The sequence below is a fragment of the Rhinopithecus roxellana genome, chromosome 1 (genome assembly GCF_007565055.1).
Source record: "Rhinopithecus roxellana isolate Shanxi Qingling chromosome 1, ASM756505v1, whole genome shotgun sequence".
Classification (NCBI taxonomy): Eukaryota; Metazoa; Chordata; class Mammalia; order Primates; family Cercopithecidae; genus Rhinopithecus; species Rhinopithecus roxellana.
The window spans coordinates 79,381,004-79,399,917 of NC_044549.1; the positions used below are offsets into that span (position 1 = coordinate 79,381,004).

The following is an 18,914-nucleotide window of genomic DNA, read 5'->3' on the forward strand; positions in this document are numbered from 1 at the left end:
AAAGAAAGAAAGAAAAGAAAAGAAAGAAAGCAATTATACAACATAGTGACTAGTTAGTAACAATTTATTGTATCCTTGAAAATTGTCAAAAATAGATTTTGTGTTCCCACCACACACAAAAAATGACAAATATGGGGGAAAAATGCATCAGTTAATTAGCTCAATTTAGTTATTCCACAATGTTTCATATTTCAAAATGTATTGTACATGATAACTATATGCAATTTTTGTCAATTTTTAAAAAGGAAAAAAGTTTATTCTAAAAAATAGCAGATTATACCCCTAATAAATCTCCCAAAACACATTAGTATTTTCTAGCAAACCTATAAATAGTATAGCTAAACTCATAAAGACAAAGTAAAAAGTCAAAGAGATGTTAGCTAGTTAAAAAAAATACAAAAAGTACCCTTAAATTGTAAGGATTTTGACTTAAGTACAGGCTCAAAATAAAAACTTTAAATAAAAATCGTATCTAAGAAACACAAATAGTTTGGGCTGGCCTGAGTGGCTCAGTCTGTAATCCCAGCACTTTGGGAGGCTGAGATGGGCGGATGGCTTCAGCTCAGGAGTTCGAGACCAGTTTGGTCAACATGGTGAAACCACATCGCTACCAAAAAATAAAAAAAATCAGCTGGGCATAGTGGTGCGTGCCTGAAGTTCCTGGTACTCAGGAGGCTGAGGTAGGGGAATCGCTTCAACTCAGCAGGTGGAGGCTGCAGTGAGCTGAAATAGCACCACTGCACTCCAGCCTGGGCTACAGAGATCGTGTCTCGAAGAAAAAAAGAAAAAGAAAAGAAAAAAATAGATATAGTTTAAATATATAGTGTTCATTATTCATTTTGCTTATTTCTATTTTTGACTCAGTGGGGTTGGGGGGAGGCAAAGGTGAAAGAAGCGTGGTGTGTGTTAGATGCTACTTACCCAAATATCTCTTCATGCTGTTTTCAAAGTCACTTGACACCTCATTTATAAGACTTTCAAGGAGTTCTTCTCTTTCTTTCCCTTCCTTTAAAGACTCAGGTATCAGCCTTAACATGTGATCCAGCCATTCCTGCTGAATAGGTACTATAGGACTACTTTCTACACATTGCTTCATATAAATGTAGTTGAACTGAGAACATAAGAAAAAAATTAAATGTTCTGCATGGTTGTATCATTTCAGTGTAATTCCTGAACTCTCTCTTCCTAAGACAACATTTTTTCAGATTAAAAATATTCTGAAAAATAATATTTTCAGAATAAAAACTGTTTAATCCAAAAGTACATCCTACAAAGAAACAATTTTATCTTTTTCTTTATTTATGATGAATTCTTGCCAAATTAACATTCTTAGCATAGTCTTCATTTTCTCAAGGCAAAACAAAGATTCTTTAACTTATTATTCCTTATTATCTAACTTATTATTATAATATATCCACCGATTCAACAAATATTCAGACATTGTTCTAAACGCTGAGTACATAGTAGCTGAACAAAACAGACAAGGCCCATGCTCTCTTGAGATTATATTCCAGTACAATAGCAGTATAATATAATTTCACAAATTCTCCCATAAGAATGAATAGTCTGACTAAAAATAGACATGAATGAATGAAAAGACACTTGATCTTAGTAAAGACATTTTAGCGTCATGAAAATTTCAGTTTTCCCAAAATTAATTTAACACAATACCGATAAAAATATCTACATACATTTTTACGGAATTAAATAAGTTGATCCTAAAGTTCATGTGAAAAATAAACATGCAAGAACAGCCAAGAAAACCCTGAGAAAGAAAATCTGCAATGGAGGGCTAGCCCTACGAGACATTAGAACACACCAGAAAGTGTGGTGTAGCACAGGTGTATGAATAGACAGACCAGTGGAAAACAACAGAAAGTCCAAAAATATACCAGTATAACAGAAAATTTAGCACATGATAAACATGGCATCTCAAAACACTGGGAAAAATATGAAGGTTTTAAGAACTATTTCTGGAACAACTGGTTAGCCATTTGGAAAAAGATAAAATAATTCATACCTTCCATCATACATAAGAATAAACTCCAGAATTTAACTTAAACAATGAAACTACACAAGGATCAGGAAGAAAAACATAGATGAAGTCTTTTATAATTTGAGTATAGGAAAAACCTTCCTAGCTATGATTCAAATACTAGATATAAAAAAGGAAACGAGTGATAGATTAATTTTTACTACATAAAAACATAAAGGTTAGTATAACAAAAACAATTTAAAATGTCAAAAGACAATTGACAATCTGGCAGACAATATTTGCAACATACATCTCAGACAAAGTATAAAGAATGCTTTAAAATTTAGGGGATGGGAGAACCTTAAGGACATTATGCTAAGTGAAATAAGCCAGTCACAAGAAAACAAGTATTGCATTATTCCACTTATATGAAGTAAATAGAGCATTTAAATTTATAGAAACAGAAAACAAAATAGTAGTTGCCAGGGGCTACGGGGAAGAGGAAATGAGGAGTTGTTATTTAAGAAGTATAGAGTTTCAGTTTTGCAAGATCAAAATGTTCTGGAGATTCGCTGCACAAGAATGTGAAAATACTACTAAACTGTGCTTCCTTTGGCCGCACTTATACTAAAATTGGAATGATATAGAGAAGATTAGCATGGCCCCCGTGCAAGGATGAACACAAATTTGTGAAGCATTCCGTATTTTTGAAACAAGAGATGCTGGCGAGGCTGTGGAGAAATAGGAACGCTTTTACGCTGTTGGTGGGAATGTAAATTAGTTCAACTATTGTGGAAGACAGTATGGCGATTCCTCAAGGATCTAGAACCAGAAATACCATTTGACCCAGCAATCCCATTACTGGGAACACACCCAAAGACATAGAAATCATTTTACTATAAAGACACATGCACACATAGGTTTATTGCAGCACTATTTACAATAGCAAAGTCATGGAACCAACCCAAATGCCTATCAATGATAGACTGGATAAAGAAAATGTGGTACATGGCCGGGCATGGTGGCTCATGCCTGTGATCCCAGAACTTTGGGAGGCCGAGGTGGGTGGATCACGAGGTCAGGAGTTCAAGGCCAGCCTGGCCAAGATGGTGAAACTCCGTCTCTACTAAAAATACAAAAAAATTAGCCAAGTGTGGTGGTGAGCACCTATGATCCCAGCTACTCAGGAGGCTGAGGCAGAGAATTGCTTGAACCCAGGAAGCGGAGAGTGCAGTGAGCTGAGATCGCCCCACCGCACTCCAGCCTGGTGACAGAGCGAGACTTCATCTCGAAAAAAAAAAAAAAAAATGTGGTACATATACACCATGGAATACTACACAGGCATAAAAAGGAATGAGATCATGTCCTTTGCAGGGACATGGATGAAGCTGGAAGCCATCATCCTCAGCAAACTAACACAGGAACGGAAAACCAAACACCGCATGTTCTCACTCATAAGTGGGAGGTGAACAACGAGAACACATGGACACAGGGAGGGAAACACCACAAACCAGAGCCTATTGGGGGATGGAGGGCAAGGGGAGGGAACTTAGAGGATGGGTCAATAGGTGCAGCAAACCATCATGGCACACGTATACTTATGTAACAAACCTGCACTTTCTGCACATGTATCCTGGAACTTAAAATTTAAAAAATTACAATAAAAAAAAGGAAATACTACTGAACTGTGCCCTTAAGGTTAAGATGATTTTATGTTACGTGTATTTTATCACAGTTTGTAAACATTTAGGGGGAAATAACACCAAAACTACAACAGAAAAATGGGCAGAAGATATAAACCAACATTTCACAATAAAAATATAATTGAAATGGCACTTAAACCGTATTTTAAAATGTATAATCTTACTCATAATTACAGAAAGCAAATTTAAACTACCCTGAGATACCAGCTGTCACATATCAGACTGACAAAATTTTTTTTAAATATGACCCCCACATTCTCTTGTGAAACTATGGGGAAGCAAACACTCTCATAAATTGCTAGCACATTTTGGAGAGAAATTTTGCAAAATCTAACAACACTACATATTGAAGTCCCACTTACAGAAATTAAAACGATACCTCCAACAGTATGAAAACACACATATACGAGGTATTCATTGCAGCAAAATACTGGAAACATTTAAGAGTGGCTGATGCATACATTCGTGTTCTGTGCAGCTAATGGTGAAAAATGAGAAAGATCTCTAAAAATTGATGTGGAGCGATTTCCAGGATACATTATTTAGTTAAAAACAAAATACTGCCAGGCGCAGTGGCTCACACCTGTAACCTCAGCACTTTGGGAGGCTGAGGCGGGCAGATCACCTGAGATCAGGAGTTTGAAACCAGCCTGGCCAACATGGTGAAACCCCGTCTCTACTAAAAATACAAAAATTGACTGGGCATGGTGGCAGGCTCCTGTAATCCCAGCTACTCAGGAGCCTGAGGCAGGAGAATCGCTTGAACCCGGGAGGCAGAGGTTGCAGTGAGCTGAGATTGTGCCATTGCACTCCAGTCTGGGTGACAGAGTAAGACTCTGTCTCAAAAAAAAAAAAGAAAAGAAAAAAGAAAAACAAACAACAAAAAAGAAAAATCCAAGAGTATCTACAGTATGATGCATTTTGTATAAGATAAAAGGAAATAAGAAAACATACCTGCTCATTTGTAAAAAATTAAACACAGGAAGGATAAACCAAAAATTAATGAGATTGGTCATATGAAAGAGTAGCTTGGAACAGATAGAAAGTATGGGGGCATGGGAATAGGGTAGAAGAGATGGGAGATGCTCTCTGAGGTGTACTTTTGGTATAGGTCTGATTTTAAATCTTGTTTTGTTTTACCTGCTCAAAGTATAAGTAAAAAATATCAACATAAATAAGGGAGAAAAGAAACTCCAAATGAAAACAAACCAACCACTGAACCTACCTGAATTTCAAGTTATTAGTAATTACCAACTGAAAATGTATTCATAATTACCTACTGAAAAGGAGTGTAGAACTAACCAATACTGAACACAATATTTTAACCATATATCCTTATGCTAAGTACAAAAGACTATAGATGAAATTAAAATATGGTGAGCAGGTTTGTTTTTCGCAGTAGTATGAGTTAGCAATTTTGAAATTATTTATGTATACTCTAGGATTTAACAAAATAAGTGAACCTTGTGGCTAATGGATGAAAGCCAGATTCCTCACTGTCAGAGAAGGGAGACAGGCTAGAGAAAGGCAGACAGGCTAGAATGAACCCTGGGGTGTTACTGGAATAGGAGGTATCAGTATGAATCCATGGGTTTTGAGAGAGAGAGAGAGAGAAATAATTATTTTCTAGATCTTCTGCTGAGAAAGCCAGGAAGCAATGACACTCAGTATCGAGGAGCACATTTTACACACATACCATGGTTTTTAAATACCATTCTCCACCAAAAGGAGCCAAAAATCCGTGGAGGAATTACTGATTACAGGGGTAGAATAGAAAAAGTATATATAGCATAATCCTGGAACATCTTATTGTGCCAGAAAGTAAGGACGTGCTCAAAGAATGATGGGATATGTAAAAAAAGACGAGAGTCAACTTTAAGGGCTCCCACTGGTCAAAGGTGGAACAACTGAACTTCAAAATTAATAATAAAGCCAGGCCCTGTGGCTCATGCCTGTAATCCCAGCTACTCAGGAGGCTGGGGTGGGAGGACGGCTTGAGCCCAGGAATTCAAAGCTGCAGTGAGCTATGATCACGACACTGCTCTCCAGCCTGGGCAATAGAGCAAAACCCCATCTCTAAAAAATAATTATTATTATTAATAATAATACATTATAACTTAATGGTTAAAAGAAAATCTATAGTCCACACTGATCTAAATGAATGAATAAATGAAGAAAAAAATTAAAAGTTCTTTCTTACTACAGAATTCCAATAAAAAATGTAAAAGAAATGATAGAAAAATTACTATTTGGCAACAACCACAGTAATCATTGTTACAGGCAAAGACGTTAACATTATGGGAACAGATAAAGCATACAGGGGAATTATTTGTACTCTTTTTTGCAACTCTTTCGTATGTCTAAAATTATTTTGAGATAAAAAGATTTTTTAAATGTGTAGCCTAGATGGACATTTTTTGTCTCTTACTTTTATTTTTTTTATTAGTTGCTCACTCCAAAATTCTTACAGAAAGACATTTTCTATGTCCACTCCATTAATGTACTGCTTAATCTTTTTTTTTTTTTTTTTTCAGATGGAGTCGCCCTCTGTTCCCCAGGCTGGAGTGCAATGGCGCAATCTCGGCTCACTGCAACCTCCACCTCCTGGGTTCAAGCGATGTTCCTGCCTCAGCCTCCTGAGTAGCTGGGATTACAGGCGTGGGCCACCATGCCCGGCTAATTTTTTTCTTTTTAGTAGAGACGGGGTTTCACCATGTTGGTCAGGCTGGCCTCAAACTCCTGGCCTCATGATCCACTTGACTCGGCCTCCCAATGTGCTGGGATTACAGGCATGAGCCACCATGCCTGGCCCATGTACTGCTTAATTTTAAAAGTCTTGTGATAGTCCCCAATCCCTCACTATATCAATGGGCTGACCTCTGTCTAGCAATGAACTTAGTCCTCTCACTACTCCAGCTCTCCCCTCCTCTCTAGATGATCTTAATAATAAGTGTCACCAATTACCCTGCAAAATCAGACCAAAGCCTAAGAATCATCCTTGGTTCCTCTTTTCCTCACCCTCCACATGCACCCTATCTGAAAGTCCTGTCGCATTTACATCCAAAATATATCCTGAGTCTAACAATTTCTCTCTAGCTCTATTGCTATCACTCTAGTCTAAACTATTCTCTCTCACCTAGACTGTTATCTTGTACAACTACCTGGTTCTTCTTTTATACTTTTGCCGTAGCCACAATCCATCTTCTAAAGAATCTAAGTGGGCTTTTTCATATAATTGTCAAAGTGACTTTTTATCATTAATAGTAAATCAGGTTATGTTATCCCCATGGGTAGAATCCTCCAATGACTTCCGATTGCCACTCTGAGTAAAATCCAAGCACCTTACCATAGCCTACAAAAGGCCCTCATATTTGGCTCCTGATCCCCTTTTCAAGTTTATTTTATACCTTCCCATGAGCTCAATCAGCATGCTCTAGCCAAGCTGGCCTTCTTTCAGTTCCTGGAACACACCAAGTTGTTTTCTCCTTCAGGTAACTTAAACTAAGCTGTTCCCTCTGTTGGGAAATTCTCAACCCCTGGTCTTTCCATGGCTGGCTCCTTCCTACCATTCAGGTTTCCATAAATGTCACCACCTCAGGGATACTTTCTCTAACCACCTGCCTAATATGGCCCTGCTCCCTCACCAGTCACTATCGACCATATTACCCTGTATTTTCTTCAGAGTACTTATCACAATTTTATTTATTAAATAAAATAGAAAAATTTTGTTTATTTGATTATTATATGTCTTCCTCATTAAAGTATAAGCTTCATAAGGGCTTGTATGTCCATCTTGCCCATCAATCTTCAGCATCTAGCACAGGATCAAGTATGCATGGATATTTGTTAAGTATCTCACGAATAAATAAATTATACAGACAAAGATGATATTTTCTCAATACCCCAAACCTATAGCCGTTCTAGAAAGCAGGTCAGGGTCAAGCACTGAAATGTTATATAGAAAACTAAGCTTGAATAAAATTATTATATGACTATATAGTGAAAGGAAATTTATTGCATGTGGTTTTTGTTGCAGAAAAAAGACAGAAAAAATGAAATTTAAATTCATTATTCTAATTACATATATTTAATTTATACCTTTCTAAAACCATTTCATCTCCTAAAATAAAAATATGTTTGACCCTTAGAATTAAAGTATATAATCTTCCTTAGCAAAACACTATCTAAGTCAAGTGCTGTACTTTCAAAATTTTTCTTGAAAACTTCCTGGCCCAGCATGGTGGCTCATGCCTGTAATCCCAGCACTTTGGGAGGTCGAAGCAGGTGGATCCCTTTCAGCTCAGGAGTGAGAGACCAGTCTGGGCAACATGGGAAACCCCATCTCTACAAAAAAATAAAAAATAAAAATTAGCTGAGCGTGGTGCCTCGCACCTGTAGTCCCAGTTCCTCAGGAGGCTGAGGCTAGAAGATCGCTTGAGCCTGGGAAGCAGGTGTTACAGTAAGCCAAGATCACTCCCCTGCACACCAACCTGGGTGACAGAGTGAGAAACTGTCTCAAAAAAACAGAAAAAATTTTTTTTAAAACTTTCTATATTATGCCCTCACTGTAGTCTCTTCACACTTCTATTACAACAGCTGTTATATTTTACTGAACATGTGTTTTCATATTTATTCATCCATCAATCATTCATTAAGTAACTATTTTTGGTGCTCGATATCATAGTAGTTGATTAAGAAGCAATTCCTGGCCGGGCATGGTGGCTCACACCTGTAATCCCAGCACTTTGGGAAACTGAAGCAGGTGGATCACTTGAGGTCAGGAGTTTGAGACCAGCCTAGCCAACATGGTGAAACCCTGTCTCTACTAAAAATACAAAAAATTAGCCAGGCGTGGTGGCATGTGTCTGTAATCCCAGTTATTTGGGAGCCTGAGGCACAAGAATTGCTTTAACCTGGGAGGTGGACGTTGCAGTGAGCTTAGATTGCCCCATTGCATTCCAGCCTGGGTGACACAGCAAGACTACCCTGTCTCAAAAGAAGAAAAGAAAAGGAAAGGAAAAAGAAAAGCTGCTGTTGGCTGCTATGGTCAAGACGAGATGAAGCTCTAAGCTAAGGCTAGGACAAGAAAATGACTGTTTTGAGAACTATACAGAGCTCTTGGGGACTAAGTATATGGGACGGAGGTAGTTGGGGAGGGGGAAAAAGAAGTTCAGATTCAGGTATTTTAAGCATGAGTAACCGGATAGATGGTGATAACAACTAGAATAGAAAATGAGCAAAAGGAGTCTTATGGAGGAAGCTTGTGGTCTTATTTTTTTGACACGTTGAATCTGACATATTTGTGCAAAACAGTCTCTGGGAGTCATCAATATATGAAAGGTAGTTGAAATCAGAAAAGGAGAGAATCATCCAGGGAGATTCAAGGAAAGAGACGAGTGACTACAGCCAGTCAAGGAAGAGGAATCCATGGAGATAACAGAGAAATAATAGAGAACCAGATGAATACATACAAGGGAATGTTAGAAAGGAAATAAATGGTCAGTGGTGTCAAAAGTCAGCTGAAATTGTCACTGTTTTTTATTTCAGCCATTCTAACAGGTATGTAGTGAAAACGAATCATGGTTTTAATTTGTATTACCATAACGGCTAATGATGTTGAACATCTTTTGCATGCTTATTTGCCATCCATATATCCTCTATGGTAAAATGTCTGTTCATATCTTTCTTTTTTGGGAGAAGGCACTTTATTTGTTACTATAACATTCTTTTTTTTTAACTGATCAACCATAAGCATGCAAAAAGTTATCCTCTGAATGAAACTGCTTCCACAACCTGTTGTATAGAAATGGGTAAATTACAAAGGTGATTCAATTTGGAGTTCTCTCCTTTTTTTTTTTTTTTTTTTTTTTTTTGAGAAGGAGTCTCGCTCTGTCACCCAGGCTGGAGTGCAGTGGCCAGATCTCAGCTCACTGCAAACTCCGCCTCCCGGGTTTACGCCATTCTCCTGCCTCAGCCTCCCGAGTAGCTGGGACTACAGGCGCCCGCCACCTCGCCCGGCTAGTTTTTTTTTTTGTATTTTTTTAGTAGAGACGGGGTTTCACCGTGTTAGCCAGGATGGTCTCGATCTCCTGACCTCGTGATCCGCCCGCCTCGGCCTCCCAAAGTGCTGGGATTACAGGCTTGAGCCACCGCGCCCGGCCAGTTCTCTCCTTTTTTATAGCACTTCTAAGCTATGTGTGCGACACATACCACAGAGGTAGAAAGGATCAACTTTAATAAATTATATTCTTAATTGCTGAGAATTTCTGAAAATAAAGCTGGCAAAATGCTAAACCAAGCCTTTGATCAGAGTCCCAAAGGACCACAGATCCATCAACTCCTATTTGAAGAATTAATCCCCTGGAGTGTTCTAGCCTTCCAAGGGCACTTGATAACAAGATCCACCAGGCTCTGAACAACTGCACTAAGAAGGCTTCTAACCACTCTCATCTGCTGATTCTTTGGGCCACCCAGTCCTGCTGGCAGAGTGGGCAGCGATTGTTCTGTTTCACCCACAGGGACATGCAGCAGTTGCGGACGGAATGATTACATTCTCCCACGACCACAACACAGTCCTCTTGTTTGTTTTCAGCTTGACATCTGAGACAGGCATCCATCACCTGGACTCTGCAGATGGCGCACGTATCGCACTCCACGTCCCAGCTCCACACGGCCACCGCTTCCACTTCTTGAGCTAGAACATCTTGTCGCCCCCCGACTTGGAGCCTGCGCTCCTGGACTGAGAGGTCAGGGCGTAGGGTTCCTCGCCTTCTTCCACGTCTGCCGTGGTAGCGCCGCGGAGCCGATGGCGGAGACGTTTGGTTGGGGAAAGCTGGAGGCTGTGGAGGCTCTGTGGGGCCTCCCGACGGGCTACAGCGTCACCCTATTTTTCTTTTACCCATTTTATTTTCCTTTCTTTTTTGAGGCGGAGTTTCACTCTTGTAGCCCAGACTGGAGTGCAGTGGTACAATCTCGGCTCACTGCAACCTCTGCCTCCCGAGTTCAAGCGATCCTCCTGCCTCAGCCCCCCTAGTAGCTGGGGTTACAGGTGTGTGCCACCACACCCAATTAATTTTGTATTTCTAGTAGCGACGGGGTTTCACCGTGTTGACCAGGCTAGTCTCGAACCGCCCGCCTCGGACTCCCAAAGTGCTTGGATTACAGGCGTAAGACACTGCGCCTGGCCGTTTTTACCCATTTTCTAATCAGATTTTTTGCTTTCATACTGTTGAGTTTAAAGAGTTCCTTATATATTCTAGATACAAGTCTTTGTTGGATAGGCGATTTGTGAATAGTTTCTCCCAGTGTGTAGCTTGTTTTTTCATCCTCTTAAAGGGGTCTTTCACTGAGCAATAGCTTTTAATTTTGATGAAGTCTAATTTACTGAGTTTTTAAAAATTTTCTGTGGGAGGCTGAGTCAGGAGAATCGCTTGAACCGGGGAGGCGGAGGTTGCAGTGAGCCGAGATCACGCCATTGCCCTCCAGCCCAGGTGACAAGGTGAGACTGCGTCTCAAAAAAAAAAAAAAAAAAAAAAAAAAAAAATTCTGGATTGTGCTTTTGAGGATATACCTAAAAACTCTTTGCCTTGGCTAGGTTTTTCTAAAAGTTTTATAGTTTATGTTTCTCCTATGCCTTTTTCTAATTTTTTTATAGTTTTATGTTTTACATTTACACCTATGATCAACTTTTAGTTAATTTTTGTACAAGGTGGGAGGTTTAGGCTGAGTTTTTTTATTTTATGGATATCCAATGGCTTTCCCCCATTCGTTGAAAAGACTATTCTTCCTCCACTGAATGATTTTTGCAACTTAGTCAAAAATCAGGGGGATGGTGGCATGCTCTTGTAGTCCCAGCTACTCAGGAAGCTGAGGCAGGAGGATCACTTGAGCCCAGGAGCTCAAGACCAGCCTGGGCAGCAAAGAAAGACCCCCGTCTCTAAAAAAAAAAAAGAAAGAAAGAAAAAGAAAGAAAAAAGAAAAAAGACAGGTGGAGGCTGGGCGCGGGGGCTCCTCCTGTAATCCCAGCACTTTGGGAGGCCAAGGTGGATCACCGGAGGTCAGGAGTTCAAGACCAGCCTGGCCAACATGGTGAAACCCTTTCTCTACTAAAAATACAAAAATTAGCTGGGCGTGGTGGCAGGCACCTGTAATCTTAGCTACTCAGGAGTCTGAGACAGGAGAATCGCTTGAACCCAGGAGACAGAGGTAGCAGTGAGCCAAGATCACGCCACTGCACTCCAGCCTAGCCGACAGAGGGAGACTGTCCCAAAAGAAAAAAAAAAAGACAGTTGGAGGTCCAAGACAGAGAAGTATAGAAAAAATATCTTTTGGCCAGGCGAGATGCCTCACACCTGTAATCCCATCATTTTGGGAGGCTGAGATGGGTTGATTACCTGAGGTCAGGAGCTCGAGGTCAGCCTGGCCAACATGGTGAAACGCCATCTCTACTAAAAATACAAAAATTAGCCGGGCGTGGTGGCGCATGTCTGTAATCCCAGCTACTCGGGAGGCTGAGGCAGGAGAATCACTGGAACTCGGGAGATGGAGGTTGCAGTGAGCCAAGGTCGCACCACTGCACTTCAGGCTGGGAAACAGAGTGAGACTCCATTTCAAAAAAATAAATAAATAAATAAAATAAAAAATATCCTTTGAATTTGGCAGTTAGTAGTTATTGGTGACATTCATGATGAAGTGATGGAATTCCTAGAAGCCATATTGCCAAGAGCAGTGGGCTCAGTTGTGAATGACTGTATGCCTGGCTAGGAACAATGAGGATACTAAACACATACACAAAAATATTAAATACATTTGGCAATTTATACATTAAATATTTATTAATGTTTTGGGATTGTTGTGTATCAGTAATTATACCTAGTAAAAAGAAAGATCCACATTCAAATTCTCCAGAAATGTTGGGTGGCCAGGTAAGGAGGAAGAAGAGCATTTTGAAAACCAAAACCAAAACCAGGAAAAGCTAAAAAGAGTTTCTTCCAAATCTCCTAAATTCATAGAGGCTGAATTCACATCTTCAGCCTCTATCCCCCAAAGTGAATTTTAAGGGACTTGAGAAGCTTATACCCCATCTGAAAACATGTTGCATGATTTCCTCTTTCATGTCTCCAGCTCCGTACATTTCTTTTATGCTTTGCTAGTAAAGAAATTTTACGTTTTTGTCTTTCCACCAATCATATCATAGTCCCCTGTTGTCACTCATGCAGTCAGTGTCTTTTTCTTTTTTTTTTTTTTAATCTCTAGCACCTAGCATGTGGCTAGCACATAACAGATTCTCAATACATATTTGCTGAGTGGCTACTATATCATTATATCAATATTGGAATACTCAGTTGTTACCCTAATGAAAAAGAGAGATGGATTTCCTTTATAACTGCCACTTTGAGTTTTTTTCAGTTCTTTGGAATAAGAATGAAAATATTTACATAATTAATCTGCAAATAGTGAATGCCAACAAAAATGTAATTCTTAAAACCCATATTGGTCGGGCACAGTGGCTCACAGCTGTATTTCTAGCAATTTGAGAGGCCAAGGTGGGAGGATCACTTGAGTCCAGGAGTTCAAGACCAGCCTGGGCAATATAGTGATATCTCATTTCTACAAATAATTTTAAAAAGTATCCAAGCATGGTGGCATGTGACTGCAGTCCCAGCTACTCAGGAGGCCGAGGTGGGAGGATTGCTTGACCCTGAGTGGTGGGGCTGCAGTGAGCCAAGATCGCATCACTGCCCTCCACCCTTGATGACAGAGCAAGACCCTATCTAAAACAAAACAAAACAAAAATCTATATTGCCATATTGTTGTTCATGCCATGTTTGTTCCCTTGGGAAAAGAAAAAAAAAACCTCAGTTTCTAAATTTATTTGTTTTCTAGAATAGGACTTAGCAGGTGGTCTTAGAAGAAACTACTTTGCAATAATTTATTAACATTTTCAAACAAGAAATATAAAAACTTGAACTCACTCCTTTTTTTTTCATTTCACTGGTCATCTGTCAAAAACAAACAAACAAGATATAATTAAATCAAGGAGAACATTTTAAAATTAATTTAAATTGTTTAAAAATTAAATATATAGTTTTAAATATATTTATTATTCCTTTTAAAAACACCAGTTATATTGAGATTGTCTTAACTACAAATTAAAATGATCTAAGGATAAACTTTTTAAAGAGAAAACATAAACTTACAGTTTGAGGATAATCAGGTGGTGGTAATAGAGGTGTTCTTTTATCCAGTGTTCTGTCTAAATTTCTTTTGGCTCCATCAATTCTGAAATTTATAGTTAGAAATATGACTCTCTTGATAACATTATCATGTTACTAAAACATTACAATTTGAGCATTTTTCCAACTATACCAAGAGATATTCAAGTTATCTCACTGTATTTTTTTATGAGAAACAAATCCCAATAGACATTATCAATCAGACCTTAATTTTTAAAGAATGCATATATATGTAACAGGGTGAGAATAAAAATCAAAATCAAATTTTTTCAAGTATAACTTACTGACCCTTTAAAAATTAATCCCAATGGATAGTGGGCTCTTATATGTATCTCTGTTCAAATGTCTGCCAGTCTGTCAGAGAAGCCTCCCTGTATCCCCTATATTAAGTAGCACCTTCGCTATCCATCCATTTTATCCTCATTTACCTTGCTTCAAAGCACTTACCATCGTTTTATATACAATATTTTGTAAACTGTTTTATTCACTGTGGTTATCCTCAGTGCCTAGAACAGTACCTGGCACATAGTAGCTGCTCAAGAAACAGTTTACCTTCAAAACTGCTTATAGATTTTTTACATCCATAAGATATAATTTTCTCTTTAAATTAAGTTGTATAATCCTATGGTGTAATCCATTTATCTGTCAATAAATATTTATTGAATGCCTATATTATGCAAATAACAATACTAGATCCTATTAAAATATAACAACAAATCTCAAGGACTGATGAACTGACTGAGAAGAAAAACAGAGTGCCATACAGGTACCCTGTGGTTCAGAGAGGGGACAAGTTCACTTTCATCTGTGAAGGCCACATACACATGTTACCATTAGCAATGAGCTTTAAATGAAAGAGAGGATTTCAGGTGGAGACATAGTTTTCCTGGGATCTAAAAAACAAAGATCCAAGGAACAGGAAGGCAAGGAAAGGATCAAAGGAGGAAAAAGGAAGCAGGGGTCGTTCAATCCACCCAAAGGTGACAGTGTCAAGTGGAGATAAGTCTGGAGAAGTGGATTGAAATATCCAGCTAAAGGCCTCAAAAACAAACTTTTTAATCCAATAGACAATGGGGAGTAATCGAGAGGTTCTGAGCTTGGAAACATATTTAGGAAGACAAATCTAATAGTCTATAAGGCTGGATATACTAGAAGAGATGGCCAAAGAAAAAAGCATACAAGGGAATTTAAAAGAGAATTCAGAAAAGATTGGAGGGTGTCAAGTATGACAGGAATGAGGAAAAACAACAATTGAATGAGCAAAGGAGATACCATCAGATAGGTAAGAGGAGAACCAAAAGAAAAAAAAATCTGAAGGAAAGGGCGTCCACTGGAGCCATAAAACCAGACTGGTAGATGGCATAAAGAAGGACCATGTCTGTTTTGCTCACTGCTTTCCCCACACCACTTAAATAGTATCCATCAAGAGTAGGAGCTCAATAAGAAACTGTTGAATGAATGATCAGAATAGCATATCTGGAAATGATCTTGCATATCTAGTTTAATACCTTACCTGATAGATGAATCCTCTCAGCAATATCAAGCTAAACCCTTGGGAGTCCAGGGGCACAGCTTGAGAGAACCATGAGAGTACTGTGAGATGGGTGGGGGTGTTGGAAGAGAGGTGGCAGTCATGACTTTATTTTATAAATTTTTGTGGGTACACAGTAGGTGTATGTATTTATGGGTCACATGAGATATTTTGATACAACCATGCTATGCATAATAATAATATCAAGGTAAATAGGGTATCCATCGCCTCAAGCATTTATCCTTTGTGTTTCAAACAATTCAATTATACTCTTTTAGTTATTTTAAAATGTACAATTAAGTTATTTTTTATTATAGTTACCCTGTCATGCTAGCAAATACTATGTCTCTTTCTTTTTTGAGACAAGAGTCTCACTCTGTCCCCCAGGCTGGAGTGCAGTGGCATGATCTCGACTCACCAAAACCTCTGCCACCCAGTTCAAGTGATTCTCCTGCCTCAGTCTCCCAAGTAGCTGGGATTATAGGCTCAGGCTACCAGGCCCGGCTAATTTTTTGTATTTTTAGTAGAGATGGGGTTTCATCATGTTGCCCAGGCTGGTCTCAAACTCCTGACCTCAAGTGATCCACCTGCCTTGGCCTCCCAAAGTGCTGGGATTACAGGCGTGAGCCGCCGTGCCCGGCCCTTTTTCTCTTTTTGTACCCATTAACCATCCCCAATTCCCTCCCCTCATCTCCCCGACTACCCTTCACAGTCTCTGGTAACCATCCTTCTACAATCTATCTCCATGAATTCAAAGAGTTTAATTTTTAGCACCCACAGATAAGTGAATGAGTTTAATTTTCAGTGCCCACAGATAAGTGAAAGCATGCAATGTTTGTCTTTCTGTGTCTGCCTTATTTCACTTAACATTATGACCATCCATGTTGTTGCAAATGATAGGTTCTCATTCTTTTTTATGGCTGAATAGTACTCCATTATGTGTATGTACCACATTTTCTTTATCCATTCATCTGGGTTCTTTGTTTCTGTTTTGTTTTCTTTTTTAAAGCAAGTTTATTAGAGAAGTAAAGAAACAAAAGAATGGCTACTCCATAGACAGAGCAGCCCATCCATCTGTTTATGGACACTTAGGTTGTTTCCAAATCATTTTTTTGTTTTTTGTTTGTTTGTTTTGTTTTTGTTTTTTGAGACAGAGTCTGGCTCTGTCGCCAGGCTGGAGCGTGGCGGCGTGATCTCGGCTCACTGCAACCTCAGACTCCCTGGTTCAAGCTATTCTGACTCAGCCTCCCAAGTAGCTGGGACTACAGGTGCATGCCACCACGCCCAGCTAATTTTTGTATTTTTAGTAGAGACGAGGTTTCACCATGTTGGCCAGTATGGTCTCAATTTTCTGACCTCGTGATTCACCCGCCTCGACCTCCCAAAGTGCTGGGATTACAGGCATGAGCACCGCGCCTGGCTTTTTTTTTTTTTTTTTTTTTGAGAGAGTCTCGCTCTGTCACCCAGGTTGGGGTGCAGGTGGCACAATCTCAGCTCACTGCAACCTCTGCCTCCCAGGTTCAAGTGATTCTCCTGCCTCAGCCTCCTGAGTAGCTGGGATTACAGGCACCCACCACCACGCCCAGCTAATTTTTGTATTTTTAGTAGAGACAGGGTTTTACCATGTTGGCCAGGCTGGTCTTGAACTCCTGACCTCAGGTGATCCACCCCTGTTTGCTATTTTCATGTCTTCTTTTGAGAAATGTCTATTTAGATCTTTTGCCTATTTTTAAATCGGATTACTAGATTTTTTTTTCCTATAGAGTTTGTATTAGGCCATTCTTGCATTGCTATAAATAACTAAGACAGGTGTGGTGACTCATGCCTGTAATTCCAGTCCCTTGGGAGGCCATGGCAGGAGGATTGCTTGAGGCCAAGAGTTTGAAACTAGACTGGGCAACATAGTGAGACTTTGTTTCCAAAAAACAAAAAAAAAAGGAAATTTTTAAAAAAGAGAGAAATACCTAAGACTGGGTAATGTATAAAGAAAAGAGGTGTAATTGGCTCCTGGTTCTGCAGGCTGCACAGGAAGCATAGCAGCATCTGCTGTTGGGGAGGCCTCAGAAAGCTTATAATCATGGTGGAAGGTGAAGGAAGAGCAGGCATGTCACATGGTGAAAGCAGAAGCAAGAGCAGAGATGGGAGGCACACTCTGAAGCAACCAGATCTCATGAGAACTCACTATTGTGAGGACAGCATCAAGGAGATGGTGCTTAACCATTTATGAGAAATCTAACCCCATGATCCAATCACCTCCCACCAGGCCCCACCTCCAAAACTGAGGAATACAATTCAACATGAGATTTCAGTGGGGTCACACATCTAAACTTATTAGAGTTGTTAGAGCTCTTTATATATTATGGTTATTAATCCCTTGTCAGATGGGTAGTTTGCAAATATTTTTTCCCATTCTATGGGTTGTCTCATCATGTTATTTCCTTTGCTGTGAGGAAGCTTTTTAACTTGATATGATCCCATTTGTCTATTTTTGCTTTTGTTGCCTATATTCGTGGGGTATTACTCAAGAAATCTTTCCCCACTCCAATATTCTGGAGAGTTTCACCCAGTTGTTTTCTTGTAGTAGTTTCATAGCCTTAGATTTAAGTCTTTTTTTCTCTTTTGAGACAGTGTTTCACTCTTGTTGCCCAGGCTGGAGTGCAATAGCGCGATCTTGGCTCACCGCAACCTCCGCCTCCTGGGTTCAAGCGATTCTCCTGCCTCAGCCTCTTGAATAGCTGGGATTACAGGCATGCAGCACCATGCCCAGTTAATTTTGTATTTGTAGTAGAGATGGGGTTTCTCCACTTTGGTAAGGCTGGTCTTGAACTCCCGACCTCAGGTGATCCACGCGCCTTGGCCTCCCAAAGTGCTGCGATTACAGGCGTAAGCCAGTGCACCTGGCCTAGGATTGTTTCTTCTATATCTGTGAAGAATGTCATTGGTATTTTGATAGAGATTGTATTGAATCTGTAGCTATTTGGGGGGTAGTAAAGACACTTTAACAATATTAATTCTGTTGGGCCGGGCATAGTGGCTCACGTCTATAATCCCAGCGCTTTGGGAGGCCGAGGCGGGCAGATTACCTGAGGTCGGGAGTTTGAGACCAGCCTGACCAACATGGAGAAACCCCATCTCTACTAAAAATACAAAATTAGCTGGGCGTGGTGGCATATGCCTGTAATCCCAGCTTCTCAGGAGGCTGAGGCAGGAGAATCGCTTGAACCTGGGAGGCGGAGGTTGCGGTGAGCTGAGATCGTGCCATTACACTCCAGCCTGGGCAACAAGAGCGAAACTCCATCTCAAAAAAATAAAATAAAATAAAATAAAATAAAATAAAAAAATAAAAAACAATATTAATTCTGCTAATCCATGAACATGGAATATCTTTCCATTATTTTCTGGACTTTTCAATTTCTTTTTCTTTCTTTTTTTTTTTTTTTTTTTTTTTAGGCAGAGTTTTGCTCTTTGTT

The 18,914-nt window shown here is 39.5% G+C and overlaps 1 protein-coding gene, 1 non-coding gene and 1 pseudogene across 2 annotated transcripts in view; 1 reads left to right on the forward strand and 2 right to left on the reverse strand.

The window, feature by feature from the left end:
• Positions 1-18,914, reverse strand: part of DNAH12 (dynein axonemal heavy chain 12) — a 244,273-nt gene that overhangs the window by 209,796 nt on the left and 15,563 nt on the right. The window contains 3 exon segments of the mRNA XM_030926675.1: positions 922-1,111; positions 13,653-13,679; positions 13,878-13,959. Coding sequence (XP_030782535.1) covers positions 922-1,111; positions 13,653-13,679; positions 13,878-13,959 — 299 coding nt within the window.
• LOC115900841 lies at positions 2,579-2,684 on the forward strand. The gene has a single exon (XR_004060489.1). It is a non-coding gene; the product is annotated as a U6 spliceosomal RNA (small nuclear RNA).
• Positions 10,125-10,876, reverse strand: LOC115897507 (annotated as a pseudogene).